General features: G+C 34.2%; 1 protein-coding gene across 1 annotated transcript in view; it reads left to right on the top strand.

The window, feature by feature from the left end:
* Nucleotides 1-18,597, top strand: part of CCDC88A (coiled-coil domain containing 88A) — a 125,527-nt gene that overhangs the window by 104,472 nt on the left and 2,458 nt on the right. Inside the window, exons 23-31 of the mRNA XM_060169354.1 lie at nucleotides 2,452-2,597; nucleotides 5,690-5,782; nucleotides 5,904-6,118; nucleotides 9,480-9,563; nucleotides 10,561-10,764; nucleotides 11,365-11,436; nucleotides 12,427-12,507; nucleotides 14,367-14,626; nucleotides 14,819-15,281. Coding sequence (XP_060025337.1) covers nucleotides 2,452-2,597; nucleotides 5,690-5,782; nucleotides 5,904-6,118; nucleotides 9,480-9,563; nucleotides 10,561-10,764; nucleotides 11,365-11,436; nucleotides 12,427-12,507; nucleotides 14,367-14,626; nucleotides 14,819-15,281 — 1,618 coding nt within the window. The remainder of the gene's footprint in view (nucleotides 1-2,451; nucleotides 2,598-5,689; nucleotides 5,783-5,903; nucleotides 6,119-9,479; nucleotides 9,564-10,560; nucleotides 10,765-11,364; nucleotides 11,437-12,426; nucleotides 12,508-14,366; nucleotides 14,627-14,818; nucleotides 15,282-18,597) is intronic.

Raw genomic sequence — 18,597 nt, forward strand, 5'->3', positions numbered from 1 at the left:
CCAGCAACAATAAAATTGGACAGAACTATCAAAAACAACCATTTTAGGGCTCTGGAACTCAAGCAAAGACATACAACAAATTGAGAAGAATTTGTTAAAGAAAAACTACTCAGCTTTGGGTAGGAGGTTGTTTGAGGCATTTTATCATGTGACTTCTCCCATTCTTAGTCCCTTCCTCCCTTTTCTCCATACCTGGTAGTTCAGGCAAGGGGCAAGCCTTGAAAACCAACCACTTTGCTACTGGAGGGGACTGGCTTGATTTGAGCAGAGAACAGGAGAGTTCCACACCCAGGAGGGCTGTCAAAGGTCAACTCTCAGATAGCCTGAGGTTGGAATGTTAGATGTGGCAAGTCACGGACCAGGAAACTACTCAGAAATTTAACGTGGAGATCCAAGGAATGAGACAGCTAGCCATAATTTGTCTTGATAAAGTCCTACATGTCACTGGTGGTCTAGAAGACTGCTCAGGAGAGATCAGAAAGGGCCCTAACTACCTTATCCCTGGCTGAGTGTCCCAACTTGAGTGAAATGCTAACCCTTGGGTAGGGGCTAAGTCATATAATAACATGATTTGGAGGGAGTGGAAAAATGAATCCATAGTGTCGGAGGTTCGTATAGTAGTTAATCTTTGTGGGAAGGGGTGGTAATTGGAAGAGACCACAACAAGTGTTTCTGGAATACAATTAATGTGCTGTTTCTTGATCTGGGTGCTGCTTCACACATGAGTTCATTTTGTGATAATTCATTGAGCTGTATATACACTTAAAATTTGTTCTCTTTTCTGTATATATGTTTTATCAGTTGTCTACTGATGCAGTAATGCTGTATAAGAACCATAGAACCTCAGTGGTAAGGGACAGTAAACATTTATTTTTGCTCGTGAGTCTGGGTTAGCTGAGCAGATGTGCTAATCTGCATTGATGTGTGCGCTAAGATCAGTTGATCTTGGTAGGGCTTGCTCCTGTATCTGCAGTCAGCTGGCACGTACCCTGAGAGCTGGCTGGTCTAAGGTGGCCCCAGCTGGTGTAACTTGTCTGTGCCATGCGGTCTCTCATCCTCCAATAGGATTCCAAGAGACTGAAGGGAAGCACATAAGCCTCTTGAGGCCTAGGCTTGGAACTATCACACCATCACTTCTGCCTCCTTCCCTTGGCCAGAGGCATTCCAAATTCAAGAAGAGGGGAAGTAGATTCCACTTCTTGATAGGAAAAGTGAGAAGTCACAGCACAAGAGGGTACAGGGAGGAGCACTGCATTCAATTTTGCAGTGAATCTACCACATATGTTGTATTTCAATTTAACAACATATAGATAAATAAAACAAATATAGCACAGTATTGACAGTTGTTAGATCTAGATGGCTATTTATGGGTATTCATAGTATACTTTCTGCTTTTTCTTTTTTTTTTTCCTTGCTTTTTTTCCCTACGTTTAAGAAATATATTCTACAAGTGACACTAAATTTTGACAATCACTACTTTGGTCTCTCTGACTTCTACTGAAACCTCTGGCCTAACTAAGGCATATTTCTAATTTCTATTGACTACAGAGAAGAAGCAGCTCAATCATGCTGGCAGCCTAACTACTAGTAATAATCAGTAGTAATACCACCCATTTATTTATTTATTTACTTACTTACTTATTTTTGCGGTACACGGGCCTCTCACTGTTGTGACCTCTCCCATTGCGGAGCACAGGCTCCGGATGCGCAGGCTCAGCGGCCATGGCTCACGGGCCCAGCCACCCCGCGGCATGTGGGATCTTCCCAGACCGGGGCACAAACCCGTGTCCCCTGCATCGGCAGGCAGACTGTCAACCACTGCGCCACCAGGGAATCCCCCACCCATTTATTGATACTAGATTACCTGACTCCCTTGGATCAAGCCATAAAAATTATACACAAACTGTTAAGGTTTCTTGAAAACAGTGGTTGGGGGAAGAATGAGGTATATTAAGTACCTACTGTGTGCCATAGGCATGACACCACGTACTTTACATATATTATTTAATCCTTGCAACAGTCTTGGGGGATGGGAGTTGTTATCCTCAATTTATAGGTGGGGTCATTGAGGCTCAGAGAGTTACTAATTTGTTCAGCATTTTATAGCTACTTAAATGGAAGGCCAGAGATAGGAATCTAGCTTTGGACTCTAAGTCAAACAGCTGTAAAGAAAGCAGTGTTTGTTTTTGGAACTAGATAATTTATTATATGTTAAACCCAGTGTTTGTGAGAATTAAGAAAACATATGTGTCCAGCACATAACCCAGTACTTTAGCTGTCATTATTACTAAAATAATCACTCATGTTCTAATCAGAGTACAACTATCTGATTGTTCAAATAGCAGAAGACTTAAATCTTTGTGAAGTACTTATATTTTTCAGATGTTTTGGGGGATTTATGTTAAATATAAATGTTGATATTTTTAAAAATAAATGTTTGTGTTTAAACAGTTGCTAAGCCAACTTAAAGGAAATTTAGAAGAGGAAAATCGACATCTACTAGATCAAATTCAGACATTAATGCTACAGAACAGAACACTATTGGAGCAGAATATGGAAAGCAAGGATCTTTTTCATGTTGAACAAAGACAGTACATGTAGGTACCAAATAATCTTGCACTCTGAAATATTACTCATGATTTTATCATTGCCATACCTGGTGGCAGAGGAAATGCAATGCTGATTTTTCTTGATTTTCAACATTATTGTTTCGATATATATTTTTTTAATATTTATGTTCTGGGCTAATAACCAGAAAAACTAACATAAAAACACATGGATCCTACTCTTAATGAACTATTAATATAAAGCAAGAAATACAAATAAATTCTGTAATGGAGGTGTGTATAGGAAACCATAGAAATATAGCAAATATAAGGGAAGGAATACCTTAGTCTGCAAGAGAAGGTGGACTTTCTAAAGATGATTGCTTGAGCTGAGACTTAAAGGTTCAGTAGGAGTTTGCCTAAGGAGGCATACCAGCCAAGAGAGCAGCAAATGCAGAAACAGGAGGTGTGATGAAAATATATTATTACTGTGGTATAGGATCTAAAAATTAATTGTTCTTGCTGGAACAAAATTGAGGAAGGAGGAGTAGCAGAGAAGTGGCTAAACACTCAGGAGCCACTTGACAAAGGTTTTCTTTGCCGTACAAAAGACTTGCTGAAAAATTTGATCGGGGAGTAATGTGATCAGATTTGTGCTTTTTGTTTGTTTGATTGATTGATTGTTTGTTTAAACCACTGATGACATTAGAGTGTAGATTGGAGGTTCTAAGAATAGAGACAAGGACTAAGTTTTAAGAAGGCTGTTGCAATAATCTAATGAAAAATAATTCATAAGCAGTGGTAGTTGAGATCAAATATCAATACAAGAGAGATGTGAAAGACAGAATTGACAGAGCTTAATTATTGGTAAGTTGTTTCTCTGTTGAGAGTGTAGGAATCTGGTAAAATCAGAGATTTTGGCCAGGTTAGCTCAGTGGATAGTCTTTGTAATACACCATGATTCACCTTTACTAAATTCTTCTCTTCCTCTTGTTCCCTAAATGAGAAGCACCATAGTATAATAGAAATAGCACAGATGTTGAAATCAGACAGCTCCTAATTCAAATCCTAATTCTTCTCATTACTAGTTATGTGACTATAGACGAGTTACTTCATTTCGTTGATCATTGGTTTCTTTTTCTCTAAAATAGAGATATAACACCTACTTCCAGCATTATCCTAAGGCGTAAATGAAATAATATGTGACTTTCAGACTTAACGTATATAACGGTGAGCTTCAGGGCACATTTGAAACCACGATACACCATACATTTTTTTAAGTGTCAATTTTATTACAAAATTTGGAGAAAGAACATTATTTTTATATTAATACACAGGTATACCAAGGAGCAAAAGGTAGAGTTTGTGTGAACTTTTAAGATAAATGTAAATTTCAAAGAAATTTCACATTTGTGGCTGGCCACTTTGGATCTTTAATCCTTTTGGCAGCATGTATGCCTTTACTCTCTGCCATAAGGGGTATTTTAGCTTAAGAAGCAGTGAGTGTATCTAAAATTTTAGCATTTAAGTTTCCTGTCCCTTAAGCAGAGGTATTATCCAACACTTTATCTTCTTAATATTATGACCTTTGGTGAATAATCCATTTCTAAGGTTTCAGTGATCGTATGTATACAGTTGACTTATAAATATTAGTACCTATTCTGACTTTTTGAATTTAAATTTAAAATATCATCTTACATGTCAGACAGTTCTACCTGAATGCCTCTGTCACATCGTCCTAGTAGGAGTGACAGTGAATAAGTAGTACTGAGAATTTGGAGTTCCTGATGATATTTCAGCAGGTAAAAGGAGAAAAGAACTGGGAGGTATAGGCTGTGTGCTATTTGAGCTGTGGTATAACTAATGGCAACATCTATTCACAAAGTTCTTCTTCCATATAAACTCTCAAATCATTTCCTTCTATTTCCCACTACCCTAATTCTTCCCTCCCACTCAATTAGGCTACCCCCATTAGCATCCTGAATGCTTTCTTTACCTCCATCCTTTCTGATTATATCCTCTTCCATCACTGAGTTAAGGTATGTAAAGCATAGATTTTATAATGTCACATTGTAGTGAAACCTTCAATACTTCTGATTTTCTGTTAAGCTAAATCTAAACGTGAAACTCCCTCACTCCTTATTCTCAGCTCAGCTGTTTAATTTAGCATTTTTATTTTTTGTGTCAGTCTATCTGATATGGCCTTTTTCTTCATGAGGCTTTCCTTGGTCATCCAAGATGGAAATATTTTCCCTTTTATAAGTTCCTTTGGTACTTCCATGGTACTTTTATTTTGTCATGACTACTATTTTGGATTATAACAGTCATTTGTGTATGTATCTTCTCTCTCCTACTGTACTATAAGCAGAGCTGGGCAACTTACTATTCATCTTTATATACACCTCATGGCTCATGCCTTCCTCACTGTGAATGATCGCTAAATATTTGTTTAATAAATAGTATTCTTTGGCATCCCAGTTTTCTTAGAGAGATCATTTTACTTTCATTTCCCTATATAATATATACTGTGAAGAACATAAAAATGAAACTAAGATGTGGTGAAGCTAGTGTATTCATGCATTCCTGGAGGCAGGAAATAATTCTCTACTAGTAAATTAAGCCTAAATAATTCTGCCATAAAGGAAAAAAATCTGTTTGCATGAAGATGTCATTGTAGGATTATTTATTGTATTTGTAACTGTTAAGCAAGCTATCCAACATTTTAATTTTTTGCCTATATAAATTATGATAAATCACCCATCATACCAAAAATGATTTGATATACTAAAGATCCAGAAATAGGGGAATAGTCAGTGTTGATATAATGTTGTTTAATAGCTGTAAAAAGATGTTGAGAGAATTCTTTTGTCATGATGATACTGTAATATGGAAGATTTTCTTCAAACAAAAATCCTATTGAAGAATTGAAACTTTAAGTCCTATGTCCTTTTATTTAAGTAAGTCATAAATTTAAAGAAAATGAGAAACTTAGAAAAATTCCATTGTTACTACCTATTAAATTCTTAGTTGTCAACCGTGGTATCTGTATTTCTTTATGTTCTGGGGAGAAGTTAGATCATAGTCCCCAGATAATACCATTCATAACTGTACAAAATATGATGCATGTCCTTTTATTTTTATAGTGATAAGTTAAATGAATTAAGACGACAGAAGGAGAAATTAGAAGAGAAAATTATGGATCAATACAAATTTTATGACCCATCTCCTCCTAGAAGGTACTATTAACGAGGTTTATTTTCATTTTTATTAAAAAAAAAAAAAACAGAAGCTTCTGATTTTGAGAGGGACTCATGTTGAATGTTAGACTGATAAGAATTTTTTTTAATTATTTTTTAGGAGAGGCAACTGGATTACTCTAAAAATGAGAAAACTGATAAAGTCTAAGAAAGACATTAATCGGGAGCGTCAGAAATCACTAACATTAACACCAACCCGCTCAGACTCCAGTGAAGGATTTCTTCAACTCCCCCATCAAGATAGTCAAGACAGTTCTTCAGTAGGTTCAAACTCTTTAGAAGATGGCCAAACTCTGGGGACCAAGAAAAGCAGCAGTGAGTGCTTAAACTCTTTAAACATTTGTGATCTCTAGTACTGATTTAGAATCCTTACTGAAGATTTCTTTTAAATAGCTTCCACTGTCCTTTGGGATAATAGTCTGATGAATGTGTTTCTTTTTAACTCCATATCATTTTAAAATTCATTGCCTACTGCAATACTGCATAACCACATGATTTTCTATATTGTGTATTTAGAGAAATACCATACACAGAGATACCATCATTTGGCCAGGGAGGTAAAATAGTACAGAAAGACCAGTGAAATGAGAGCCAGAATACCTCTGCCACTTGCTAGTCCTGTTAACATGGGCAAGCCTTTTACCTTTGTGTCATACTTCACAGGGCAATTTTGAGGAGCAACCAAGAAATATTTATAAGAGCTCATTTTCAAAAAAAAAAAAAAAAAAGAGCTCATTTTCAAAATTATTTATAACTTAATAATAAGGTTTTTTATAATGACGTCTCACTCATACTTTGATGCTGTCAAATTGGAGAAAAGTTACATTGTGGGGAAGCAAAGAAAAGTCGCTATGAATTTGAAGAGAATGTTATTCAATGATTTAGAAATAGTTTAAGGTTATAAAAGTTATTGAGGGATTGTTTGGTAAAGGTTCAATGAAAATAAAATAGAGATATAAGTTTGTGCATAAACTTGCGATTTAACTTTTTAAATTACAAATGTAGAAGTATAATATCATAACGTGCCCTATACAATTAATACTCTCTTGATTTCATTATTAGTGCACTTTGCTAAACATCAAGAGCAAAGTAAAAGCCTAAAAAAGTGTATTTTAAGAGAAAGAAAAGAATCCAGTGGTAGGCCCTTTGAAGATATACAAGAATTTGACTACTAGCAATGTTCTTATAAAATATGTAAACAGGATACTATGAATCCACTCACACTATAACCAGAATCACTAAATTTAAAAGTATATGTATGTATATATGTTTACACATATATATACATATAGTAAACTATATATGTGTGTATGTGTATGTGTGTGTATATATATATATATATATATATGAATTTCAGTACTATTCTTCTGAAGTATAGTATAGGCAAAAACAGCTACTACTTCCCCCAGGGTTAGACTCTCCATATGGGCAGCTCTCAAAACACTCAAAAAACTATATAGATGTTGTTTTGTCCTCAGGGGAATTATCTCTGAAAAAACAGTATTTAGAGTGTAGGAGATTAGACATTCATTATAGGCTATATTTCAGAATGCAACTATAGCACCCTATAAACTAGAATCCACAAGTAAGCAACAAAAAAATCATACACATACCTGAGTACATATTCATATATACATACATACATATGTACAAGTGTGTGTGTGTGTGTATAAGAAAGTGGTTTAATTCTGTATATCCATATAAGATTAGTCTTGTCAGCCAAATCTACATGAAACCTGTGAGTATGGTAGAGAGATCATCAAGTTTTCCTTAAAAAGGTGCCAGATGATTCAATTTTATCTGCTACCTTTGAATATAAAATATCTTACATCATATTTAATGAGAAATGGTCATGGGTATACTTAATTTTTTTAATTAAAGGAAGATATTTCAATTCTGATATGAAAATATACAAAAGAAAGGCACAGTCTTTTTTGAGGTAAGCTTGTTTGTTTCAAATATAAATCTGTCATTCCTTCATACTCTCTGCTGAAACATCCAGAGTAAGAATCAGAAGGAAGTAATATTCTCCTTTCCAGCAGTTGTTCAGTTTTAGAATTTTAAAAATAAACGCAAAACCCAACCATGCTAATGTTCCCTTAATTTCAATATAGTTTGGGAAGAGAACATTGTATATCTGCAAACTAATTGCCATAAGAAGGACCACATTCCACCACTGGCAAATTTAAAACTCCTTTTATCCTGTCCCTTTTGGATGAGTGCCTGTCAGTAAAGCAGTCTGTGGAAAACAGTTGAAAACAGGAAAAGAAAGTATCTAAACAAGACAGTGTGTGCATGCTGCAACCACTCAGCTTTGTTTTAGCTAAGTGTCCATTTTTACATTGCTTTCAGTTCATTTCTTTTTAATCATTGAAAACAGCTGTGTTTACCAAGCTAGAAATGAAATAAAAGCTTAAATGAATCATGACTATTCTTAATAGCAATCAAATAAATAAGTTAAAAAGCTGTATGTCCTTGCATTCTCCTTAATGAGTGATACTCGTCAGTTTGTCAGAAGAGCTTTTTATTATTTATAAGATGATAGCAAACCCTGAGAAACAGCATAGTTATTAAGGCGGTGTACAGTATGATTTTAAATCTTGATGTGAGTTTTTCCCCTAGCTCTTAAATTGCAGTTCCAAAAAGGTGTAACAGTTTTTCGTATTAAAATCTTCTTAAAGTGTAGCTTAAGAATGTTAGTGACTCTAGTGAACATTTTAATTTTTATGTTAACAACTCCTACTGTAGTATAACACTAATTTTCCTTCATATAATTTTCCTGCATAGTGCTACCTTTGATTTTTTTTAATAACCCTAAAAACCCTTTAAAATATCTAAAAATGTTATAAATACATATTTTTCTGTCATTTTTGCTTGCTTTAGGTTACCTCTTTATCTTTTCGGCTTATCAAAGCTTAAAAGCTACTATCAAAATACTGTTTTTTTTTTCTCACAGCCAACCTTTTGCAAAATGAAATTAATATAATTGTCATCTCTTGAAAGACTTCTCTTAGAAGAGTATATATTTCTGTGGTGCTGCTAAATAATGCACCAGAATTCAGTTTAAACCAAGAAGTAATTCCCTATTTTCTTTTTTAAAGTTTAAGGAAATAACGGAAGTTTTTTTAAGTTTCTTTAGATTATTTTAAACATCCCCTAGTTTTTGTTGAGGCATTTTACTAATGCCTGTACTAAAAATGTACAGGATGTACATTTTTCTGAATTACTTTTTTTTCAAAATAAAATCTTAAATTTAAAAAGTTAAAGAAAGCCTGAAAGCCTTCTACATTTTCATCATGTGTACTCTGTGATCCACCAGTAATGGCCCTAATAATAAAGGTGTATCTTTACAACTTAACTAGGAAAATTGTTCTTTCTGTAAGTAGTTCTAATCAGTTCCTATATTTCTAGGACTTTAGTCAATCCAAGCTTTCAAAGTATATGTTTCTCATCATTGTCTTCAGTGCTTTTCCAAGTATTTTAAAGTATCAAAGTACATATTTCATATTTCATTATCACTCAGCAGCACGAGAATAATAGCTTTAGTATAGTTTACATAGCTGAAGCTCAGACATTCATTTCTGTCCTTAATTTCAACATTTAACTCCCATCTGTTCTTCTCCCTTTTTTCTTTCATTTTTCTGTTTCTGTTTTTCCTCATGCTCTGACATTAAAGTGGTTGCACTGAAAAGACTGCCCTTTTTGAGGAACAGACCGAAGGATAAAGACAAAATGAAGGCCTGCTACCGTCGTTCCATGTGTAAGACTTTATGACAGTTCAGCTTCTTTCAAATGACTACACTGGCTTCCATTACTAATTTTTCACTAACCATTCTTTGGACTGTGCCAATTTTCTTATTTTGCAAAGTGCAGTCTTCCTGTAATACAAGGAGCTGGAAGAATATTTTTTTTCATAACTGGCACTGAATTTGCATTATATGTATGTTCACTTATACATATACATGCATATGTTTAGTCATACATGTAATATACTTGGAAATTTCCAGTACTTTCTAAAGGTTGGCAGAAAAAAACCTTTAATTTTATATGCCATAGAGATTTCTTCCCAAAGAAATTTACTTAAAGAAAATATAACAAAACCTTTAGCATTAGGTATTTAATTTCTTAATGAACTAGGATTAAATAATTAAATAAATAAAGTGGCCTGTAACCCTTGAGAATGTTTGTCATTCTTTATATAATAATACTCTGGTTTTTTCTTTTTTTAAGTGGAATGGGTAATTACATAATCACATTAAATGTCTGTCACTTTGGATATCCTCTCTTTCAGGTTTTTATTGAATGGTATACTTATTTGATTCATAAAATGAGTAATTTCTTCAGTAATCTGCTCTGACCAAGGACTGTTTATCATTTTCAATAGTGATGCTGTAAAGAACTGCTCTCCATATTACCTTTATTCATTCCATTTTTGTCACCACAGAACCACATTATGAAGGCTTCTAATTATATTGTACATCACTGCTCAAAAGCATGGCAGTTGTACAGAGTAAAATTCCTTTTCCTATCTTTAAAGGGGGTGGAGGGTGATAAAAACATTTATTGAAGTTTATCAGCCTTCGGCCTACTCATTTCATTCAGCTGAATGCATGTCATAATTCAAATGACCTTGTGGTTAGTTTTTTATTTCACTTGCATTAATCCATAGACAAAAGTCAGATCATTTTTAATACAAAATAGAAATAAGAGCAAATACATTAACCATGCTGATTCATTTGCTTTCATTTGCATCCCAGCCATGAATGACCTGGTGCAGTCCATGGTCCTAGCAGGAGGACAGTGGACAGGTAGTACTGAGAATTTGGAGGTTCCTGATGATATTGCAACGGGTAAAAGGAGAAAAGAATTGGGAGCTATGGCCTTCTCTACTACAGCCATCAACTTTTCAACTGTCAACTCTTCTACAGGCTTCAGATCCAAGCAGTTGGTTAATAATAAAGGTATAGGCCGTCTGCTATTTGCACTGTGGTGTAACTGTTGGCAACAGGAATTTTAATTTGACTTTCCCGTGTTTACTTTTTTGACAGCAGCAACCTGAAATAATGATCAAAACAATCTGGATTTGATCTGAGGGAATTTTCAAATCATTTCAAAAATTTAAAACATCGTACAAATAACTAAAATCTTTCCTAGGCTTTTCATAATAAACAGATAATGAGCTAACAAGAAATGGAAAAGTAAACCAAGTAAAAGAATGAGAAAAGGAGAGAGTGATAGAAGCTTTAAAAAAAAACACACAAAAAAACCTAGAAACACTATAGCATCACAGAGAACCACATAGAGCAACCCAGGCTCTTGCTTTGATTTGCAGGGTCACAGGCAGATTGTTTCAGTGCTTCTGGTGTTTTCCCTAAGCAAGTCAACTCTCATCAGAGCTATTCTGTTTCTTACTCCTATTCGTTTCTGATGGAATCTATGAAATATGTTAAATCAAGATGTATTATATATGGTTGAAAAAGAATTTCCATATTCTGCATAAATAAAATTTTATAATTTTTTTGTTAAAAATATTTTTATATTCATTTTGCTATTTTATGTAGATACTACATCCTTTGAAGACGTAAGTCCACAAGGTATTAGTGATGATTCTAGTACGGGATCAAGAGTTCATGGTAAGATATGAACTTTATTTAGAGAGTACATATTACATACAGAATGAGAATGCTAAGACTCTTGCATTGACCTGCTGAATGTAGCACTGCCAGCAAGCATGTTTTCTCTAACCTGCATCTCATAGCTACCTCTGCTATTTCTTCAAACCTACTACCCCCTTTTGCCTTTTTTAAGGTTATTACTTCATCCAAATTGTCTCTGTTTTCATCAAGGTCATTTATAAAGTATGCCTGCACAATGCTCAAAGGTAATTTTGTTGCCATTTTGGCATAAGGTTAAAGTGATGAGATACATTTTATGTTTGATTTTAAAAATACTCACTTTGGCAAAGGACAAACTCTAAGAAACCACATTTTCTGCAATGTTGAGCATTTCAGAGTTTTTAGTTTCTATCTGGAAAGTCATATCTTACCAAACTAAATTAACAAATAATGGATAACGGAATTTCATATGTAAAGGAATATGTTAAAGGAATTTCATATGTAAGCAGGACTTTAAGACGTAGGATAGGGCCATGTTAACTGTGCAATTGTTTCCCTTGTATGGATAGGAATACAGGACATTAACTGTGCAGATGCTCATATTCCTCCTGTTCGTGGCATCTCTGCAATGTGCAGGGTTCCTTGTCTGATCTGTTGTAAGTGACCTAATCACCAGTTTTTTTTTTGGCCGGGGGGGGCATGTCATTCTGTTCAACTAAAACAGTCCTGGTATCCATCTAGAAATCCATTTCCAAATCTAATTATGCACTTTTATCTTCTTTTCTTTGAATCTCAGCTATTGTCTGAGAAGTGTCCTGTTCTCAGCTGTTTAACTGAACTATCTGGAAATGCCTTTGCTCTCTAATCTGTAAGATTCAACTCTCTGTGGGCATGCTCAGCCTGTGAAAGTATGCATGATTGCTTCCTCAAAGCATTCTGTAATCAGAATGTAAAGTTCATTGTCTTCAGCTGGAAGTTTTATCACTGTCTCCTGATTTTTTCATTTAGCTTCGAGACCAGCCAGCCTTGATAGTGGCAGAACATCCACTAGCAATAGCAATAATAATGCTTCACTCCATGAAGTCAAAGGTATGCTGTAGGTAAATTTATTAATATGCTCCATCCATTTCCAGATTTAAAAGTGGGAGATTGATGAAGTTTCTAGGGTAAAGTATGAAATCCAAATCATTCTGTGTTTGGAACATAGTTCCTTGGAATATTTTATACTTTTCACATTGCAATACAAATGTATTTCAATGTGTACAAATGTAAAAACAGGAGCAGTTATTTTAGTTTCCATTTTTCATCCTCACAGATAAAACCTTTTTCTTGTAATCTTTATATTTCAAAATATCTATAGGTTCCTATTTTACTTACATTTTGTCATTGTCATGAAAGTGGTTGTCCTTAACTTTCTCATGATACATGTACATTGAACTCACAGAAGGTGTTTTAGAAATAGTTTTAGCTTTTCTTATCCATGAAATAAGGAGGAATATATTTTTTTAATTTGAAAAGACAATTGTGTGTGTGTGTGTGTGTGTGTGTAAGTGTAACAAGAGCCAAATGGGTGCATAGTTCATATAAAGAATTAGTTCAAGATATCTTTTTCCTCAATTTTTTAATATGCATTCCAAGGTGAAATTTTTATGTAAATGTCTGGAAGTATTGACTAACGCCTTTTTCCTTAAAGGTATACTGCCTACTCATATTCTGGAATTATTTAATAGATTATAAAGGTTTGTGAAAGTAGTTATTCTCTACAGTCCAGAATTGTTAAATTATAATGAGTGCATTTGTTCTGTTGCTTTTTCATATTATAAAATCATTTTGTCTCAGTTGTGATTATATTTTATTATTAATGCTTTGACTTTGTTGCAATGATCTGAAAAATCTGATTTCAAGGAGGGATTATTTTTTCATTTTTATAATCATGTTTTTATATCCTGTAGAAAAATATAATCTGAAATGTAAGTAAGTCTTTTCTGATTTGAAAATTTACGAAAATCTTTTTCCTGTAAAATGTTACATAGCTTGAGCCAAAATCTTTCCTGACCCATTTTATTCTCTGTGATTAGGAAACCATGGAAAGTTGCATTTTCTATCTTGATGCTGTATCTACACAGTTTGCAATGGATCAAAATGAATAAGCACTCTTAAGGAATAGCATAAACTTTAGGGAGCTTTTTTCCAGAACTAGTAATTTGCATTCTGTATAGTTGTTCAGCCTCAACTGAGTCTTTGAAAGCTGTATAGCCACCATACCAACAGTGGAAAGCAGGGAGAATCAGATGATTCAGACATTAAAAAATAAAATACTACATACTTAATTTTATATTTTTACTGGAATTTTCTAAGTAATTACATGTCTCCATCTGAGTTGCCTTAGATGCTTGCTGTTTAAATTTTTTTAATATTTCTTTAAGATTATTCATTTAGGATCAACAAATAAACCTTCAGATAAGGAATACAGACCTCACAGAAAGTCAAAGAATTAGAATTTTTAGCATTTAGAAGAGTTTTTGGTTTTAACATTTTCAAATAATTAAAAATTTGTATAATCATGTTTTGTTTTAAATTGTGAGGTGTTTTACAATTATTTGAACCTGACTTTTAAAAAATGTATTATTTCCTTGTTTATTCATTCATTTACTCATCAAATGTATTGAGTGCCTGCTTTATATGTTTAGGCTGTGGGTATGGTGGTGATGGCAAGTCTTTGCCCTGTGGAGCTTATAATATTTGTCAACTTGACAAATAAGGAAGCACACTATGGTAGACATTTGTTAGACTGATGAGAGATGAACATGGTTTACTAAGCATTTCTGAATAAAGCTTTGAAAGTCAGTTTGGCTATTCGTAAGAATCCAGTCAACAAATGTCAGTACTTACATAGTTTTAATCTCATTTCTATTATTGAACTCTTAACACACCATTTACTCCAAAAGCAGGTGCAGTTAATATCCAAAGCAGGCCACAAAGCCACAGCAGTGGAGAATTTAGCCTGCTTCATGAGCATGAGGCGTGGTCCAGCAGTGGTAGCAGTCCAATCCAATACTTGAAAAGACAGCCCAAATCAAGTCCAGTGCTCCAGCACAAAACACTAGAGAGTCGAGCACATCACAGGGTCAAAACTGGTTCCCCAGGAAGTGAAGTTGTTACTCTACAACAGTTTTTGGAAGAAAGCAACAAGCTTACCTCAATACAGGTTAGTTTTATCTATGGTGACCTTAATTTAGATGGACACTACAAGTTAAATTTCTATGGTTGAACTTTAGAGCTTTTTTTTTAAGGAGGGTTTAGAGATATTAGCAATTTTTGTATTGTACAGTCTAGTGTATCAGGAAAGTAAAAGCATGGCTGTATTCACTAATCTGCTTTGATTTTTTTTTTTAAACAGATAAAGCCCTCAAGTCAAGAGAATCTTTTAGATGAAGTAATGAAAAGTTTGTCTGTCTCTTCTGACTTCTTGGGAAAAAACAAACCAGTTAGCTGTGGTCTGGCCAGGTCAGTAAGTGGAAAAACTCCAGGAGACTTCTATGATAGATGGACAACTAAGCCTGAACAATTTGTGAGACCTGGTCCTCAAAAGACTGAAGATACCTATTTCATTAGTTCTTCCAGAAAGCCTACACTAGGCACTCAAGGAAAGATAAAAGTAGTAAAAGAAACTTCTCTGTCACGACAATCAAAAGATAGTAATCCCTATGCCACTTTACCTCGTGCAAGCAGTGTGATCTCTACTGCCGAAGGAACTACTCGAAGGACGAGCATCCATGATTTTTTGACCAAGGACAGTAGACTACCTATGTCAGTTGATTCACCACCAGCTACTGCTGATAACAGCATCACTGCAGCATCTAGTGAGTACCGTTTACACCAGTGGTCCTCTCATCCACTTCACAGTCCAACTTATGCTGTAGGTTCTCAAGCACAAAATGATTTAGCTACAGACAAGCCCACGTCTCCATATGCCCAGGCCAGAAACTCAAGAACAGAAAGGTCACATTTTCTAAACCAAACTTTTGCCACTATTAATATGTCTAATGATGCATTTGGAATATCAGCTAAAGATAGCATAGACTCATTTACTGTGGCTCATCCATCTCAGCCATTTTTATCCCTGAATACAGAATTAGTTAGTAACATAAGTGGGCTACCTCCCAGACCAGTCACCAGGCTAACTGACCAGGCTTCTGCTTCTTTGGATAAAGCTGCACAGAAGGATACTGAGCAGTTTTCTGATCATCAGAACTGCAGTAACAGTAACCCACAGTCTTCTGTAGTTAGCAATAATCTTATCACTCCTGCATGCCTCTATCCTGATGACACAGAAGCTGCATTGTTGGTTTCTGAGGATAATCAAACTGTTTGGTATGAATATGGTTGTGTATGATCAAAACTGCACAATATAATACTGATGTCATTTGATATGCACTGTGCTTCTCTAATCTGATTTGAAGAGCTGCTGTTGAAAAGTATCATTTGGCTAGGTTTATACTTTTATTTTTAAATTGTGGATAGTGTTCAGGTGTACATTGTGGCATGTATATAAATGTGATTATGTAACCACAACAGAGCTTGCATGAATTATTAATTGCATTGTACATTTTTTGCATGACTTTAAGAACCTTAACAATACATGCTCCTCTTTGACATTTCTTGTCACCTAATAAGAGATTGTTGCTTTGATACCTAGAGGCATGTTAAAATGGCTGCATGCTATAATTACCAACAAGGCATTTCCAAGTCATATTTACTTCATTGGTTCCAAAAAAGAATGCTCATTGTCTCTCTCCCTCCCTTCGCTCCCCTTTCCCTCTCTCCCTACCTCTCTTCCTCTCCTTTTTTTTTTTTTTTACAAAATGTGCACTTCATATTGCACATGTACAGTATTAGTAAGGAAACTATGTTAAAAAGATGTCGTTTTCTTTTGCCATTTAATTATGCCTTCTGGCCTGCTGTTTTATTTTCAAAGAAATAGTTATTAACTACTGCTCATATTTATAAAATTGTTCAGATTTAAAACTTTGTTAATACTCATAAATTTAGCGTAATTCTTTTTTTAAAAAAAACATCAAATTTAAATGTGACATACAGGGACTAGGAGTATGCGTATTCCATTTCTTCTCTGCGCTTTTCTTCATTTGATAAATATAAGAGCTCAAGTACTATCTTTCCTTCAAGATGACTTTTTTACTTGGCATCAGTTAACACAGTAGTTTTTTTCAGGTTTTTTTTAATATAGAGTCAGAGAGAAATAAAGCAAATCATACTCAGTGTGTGAGAAATTTGCATTTTTACTTCTGTTCAAAAAGGGTAGCAAGCTTATAAAGTGGTGAAAATTGTTACTTATATAATTCTATAATTTATTTATTACTAAATTATATATGTCCTTAAAACAGAATTTTCTAAAATGAGTACATTGTGCTAAAATAAAATGCAAAATTAGTATTTGTAATCACTTAAACAAGTATGTTTTTAGTAGAACAAATTTTAGAATTAAGAATAAATGCAAGCTCTTAACTAAAAATTAATCATAAAAGATAGAGAAAATATTTGCTAACTCCGACTTATGTCATAAACTTTAAAATTATCTTGCTGTGGTCATAGCACTTTTAAAGCAGAATCAGCTAAACTTCAATTGTTTTATTCCAGAATAAAAGAAACCCCAAGAAACCCATAACCCTGAATCACTTACTTCTAGAGAAGTATATCTTAGTTCTGTCTCTGAAATGTTTTTGCCATCTTGATTCAGCCTAAATATTACTGACAGTCATGCAGCCTGGCATCTAGAAGAAATGGGGAGGAAATTATTATTTTACATGTTGTATTAAATTGTTATTAATTGGGCAAAAGAAAACAAAATTTATAGAGAATCTTTGCTTAATGAAATGTGTATCCTGGCAATTCCCTGGCGGTCCAGTGGTTAGGACTCCACGCTTTTACTGCTGAGGGCCCGGGTTTTATCCCTGGTCGCGAAACCAGGAATCCCTGATCCCGCAAACCGTGTGGCACGGCCAAAACTTTTTAAAAAAAAGAAAGAAGGAAAGACATTTGTATCCTTTATAAATTAAGCTATTCTCTTCTTTTCTCATAGCCAGCTCTTACTAAAAATGCTTTTAATGTGGGTAATCAAATAAACACAATCAGAAATTTTTCATATTTTTTAGTATCTACATGAGTACATCAGTCTGTTTTGTTGTCACTTGTTTCATAATCAGTCCGAACATTTCAAATGTTTTTGGTGTCCCTTTTTGCATAACCTGATAATAAAACTTAATGGTAAATATAGGTGAGATTACATGGGGCCATATATGATACAAATGTAATAATTAGTGTAATTTCCACATTTAGTCAAAGATTATTTCACAGCCATTTCAACTTTTTAGATAAGTCTGGCCTTATACTCTGTTTAAAATATTAAATTTATTTATAAAAGTATATTGAGAAATCATATGCTATTATAGTAAAAACTGATTATTTTAAAATATTAGACTTACAGGAAAGAAGTATTTCTAACCCAAATGGCTATAGTTATATATACAGCATGTTTTCCAAAAGAACATACACATTGTGCATGTCAGACAGATAGATACATACCATGTCCATGTGTCTTGATGTCAAAGAATACAGGTTAGACTTCCTCCAGAAACTGTCACCAGCTGTAGAGTCATAAAATTCCCCCCAAACACTATTTTACCTGTGTTTCTTGATAGCACTTGAAATCAAATTTTTAGCAGTGAGAAGAACCTTAGAAATCATATAGAGTTAGTGTTTCCCAAACTTTAAAAAAATCAACGTAATACTTTCTATGAATGAAATCTTACAAAGATGCCCCAATTTAAAAAAAAAAATTTTTTTTTGAGATAAAAGTGAAGCAACTCTGACTCAGTTGAACAGCTGCACTTTTTTTCCTCCAAGACAGCTCCATAAATACTCTAGCGGCTTCACAGATTACAGGCATACCTCGTTTTATTGCACTTTGCTTTATTGTACTTAACAGATACTGCAGTTTTTTACAAATTGAAGGTTTGTGGCAACCCTGTGTTGAGCAAGCCTATCGGTGCCATTTTTCCAAAAGCATTTGCTTACTTCGTGTCTCTGTGTCCATTTTGGTAATTCTCAGACTATTTCAGACTTTCTCATTGTTATATTTGTTATGGTGATCTGTGATCA

Source organism: Lagenorhynchus albirostris, chromosome 13, assembly GCF_949774975.1.
Source record: "Lagenorhynchus albirostris chromosome 13, mLagAlb1.1, whole genome shotgun sequence".
Lineage (NCBI taxonomy): Eukaryota > Metazoa > Chordata > Mammalia > Artiodactyla > Delphinidae > Lagenorhynchus > Lagenorhynchus albirostris.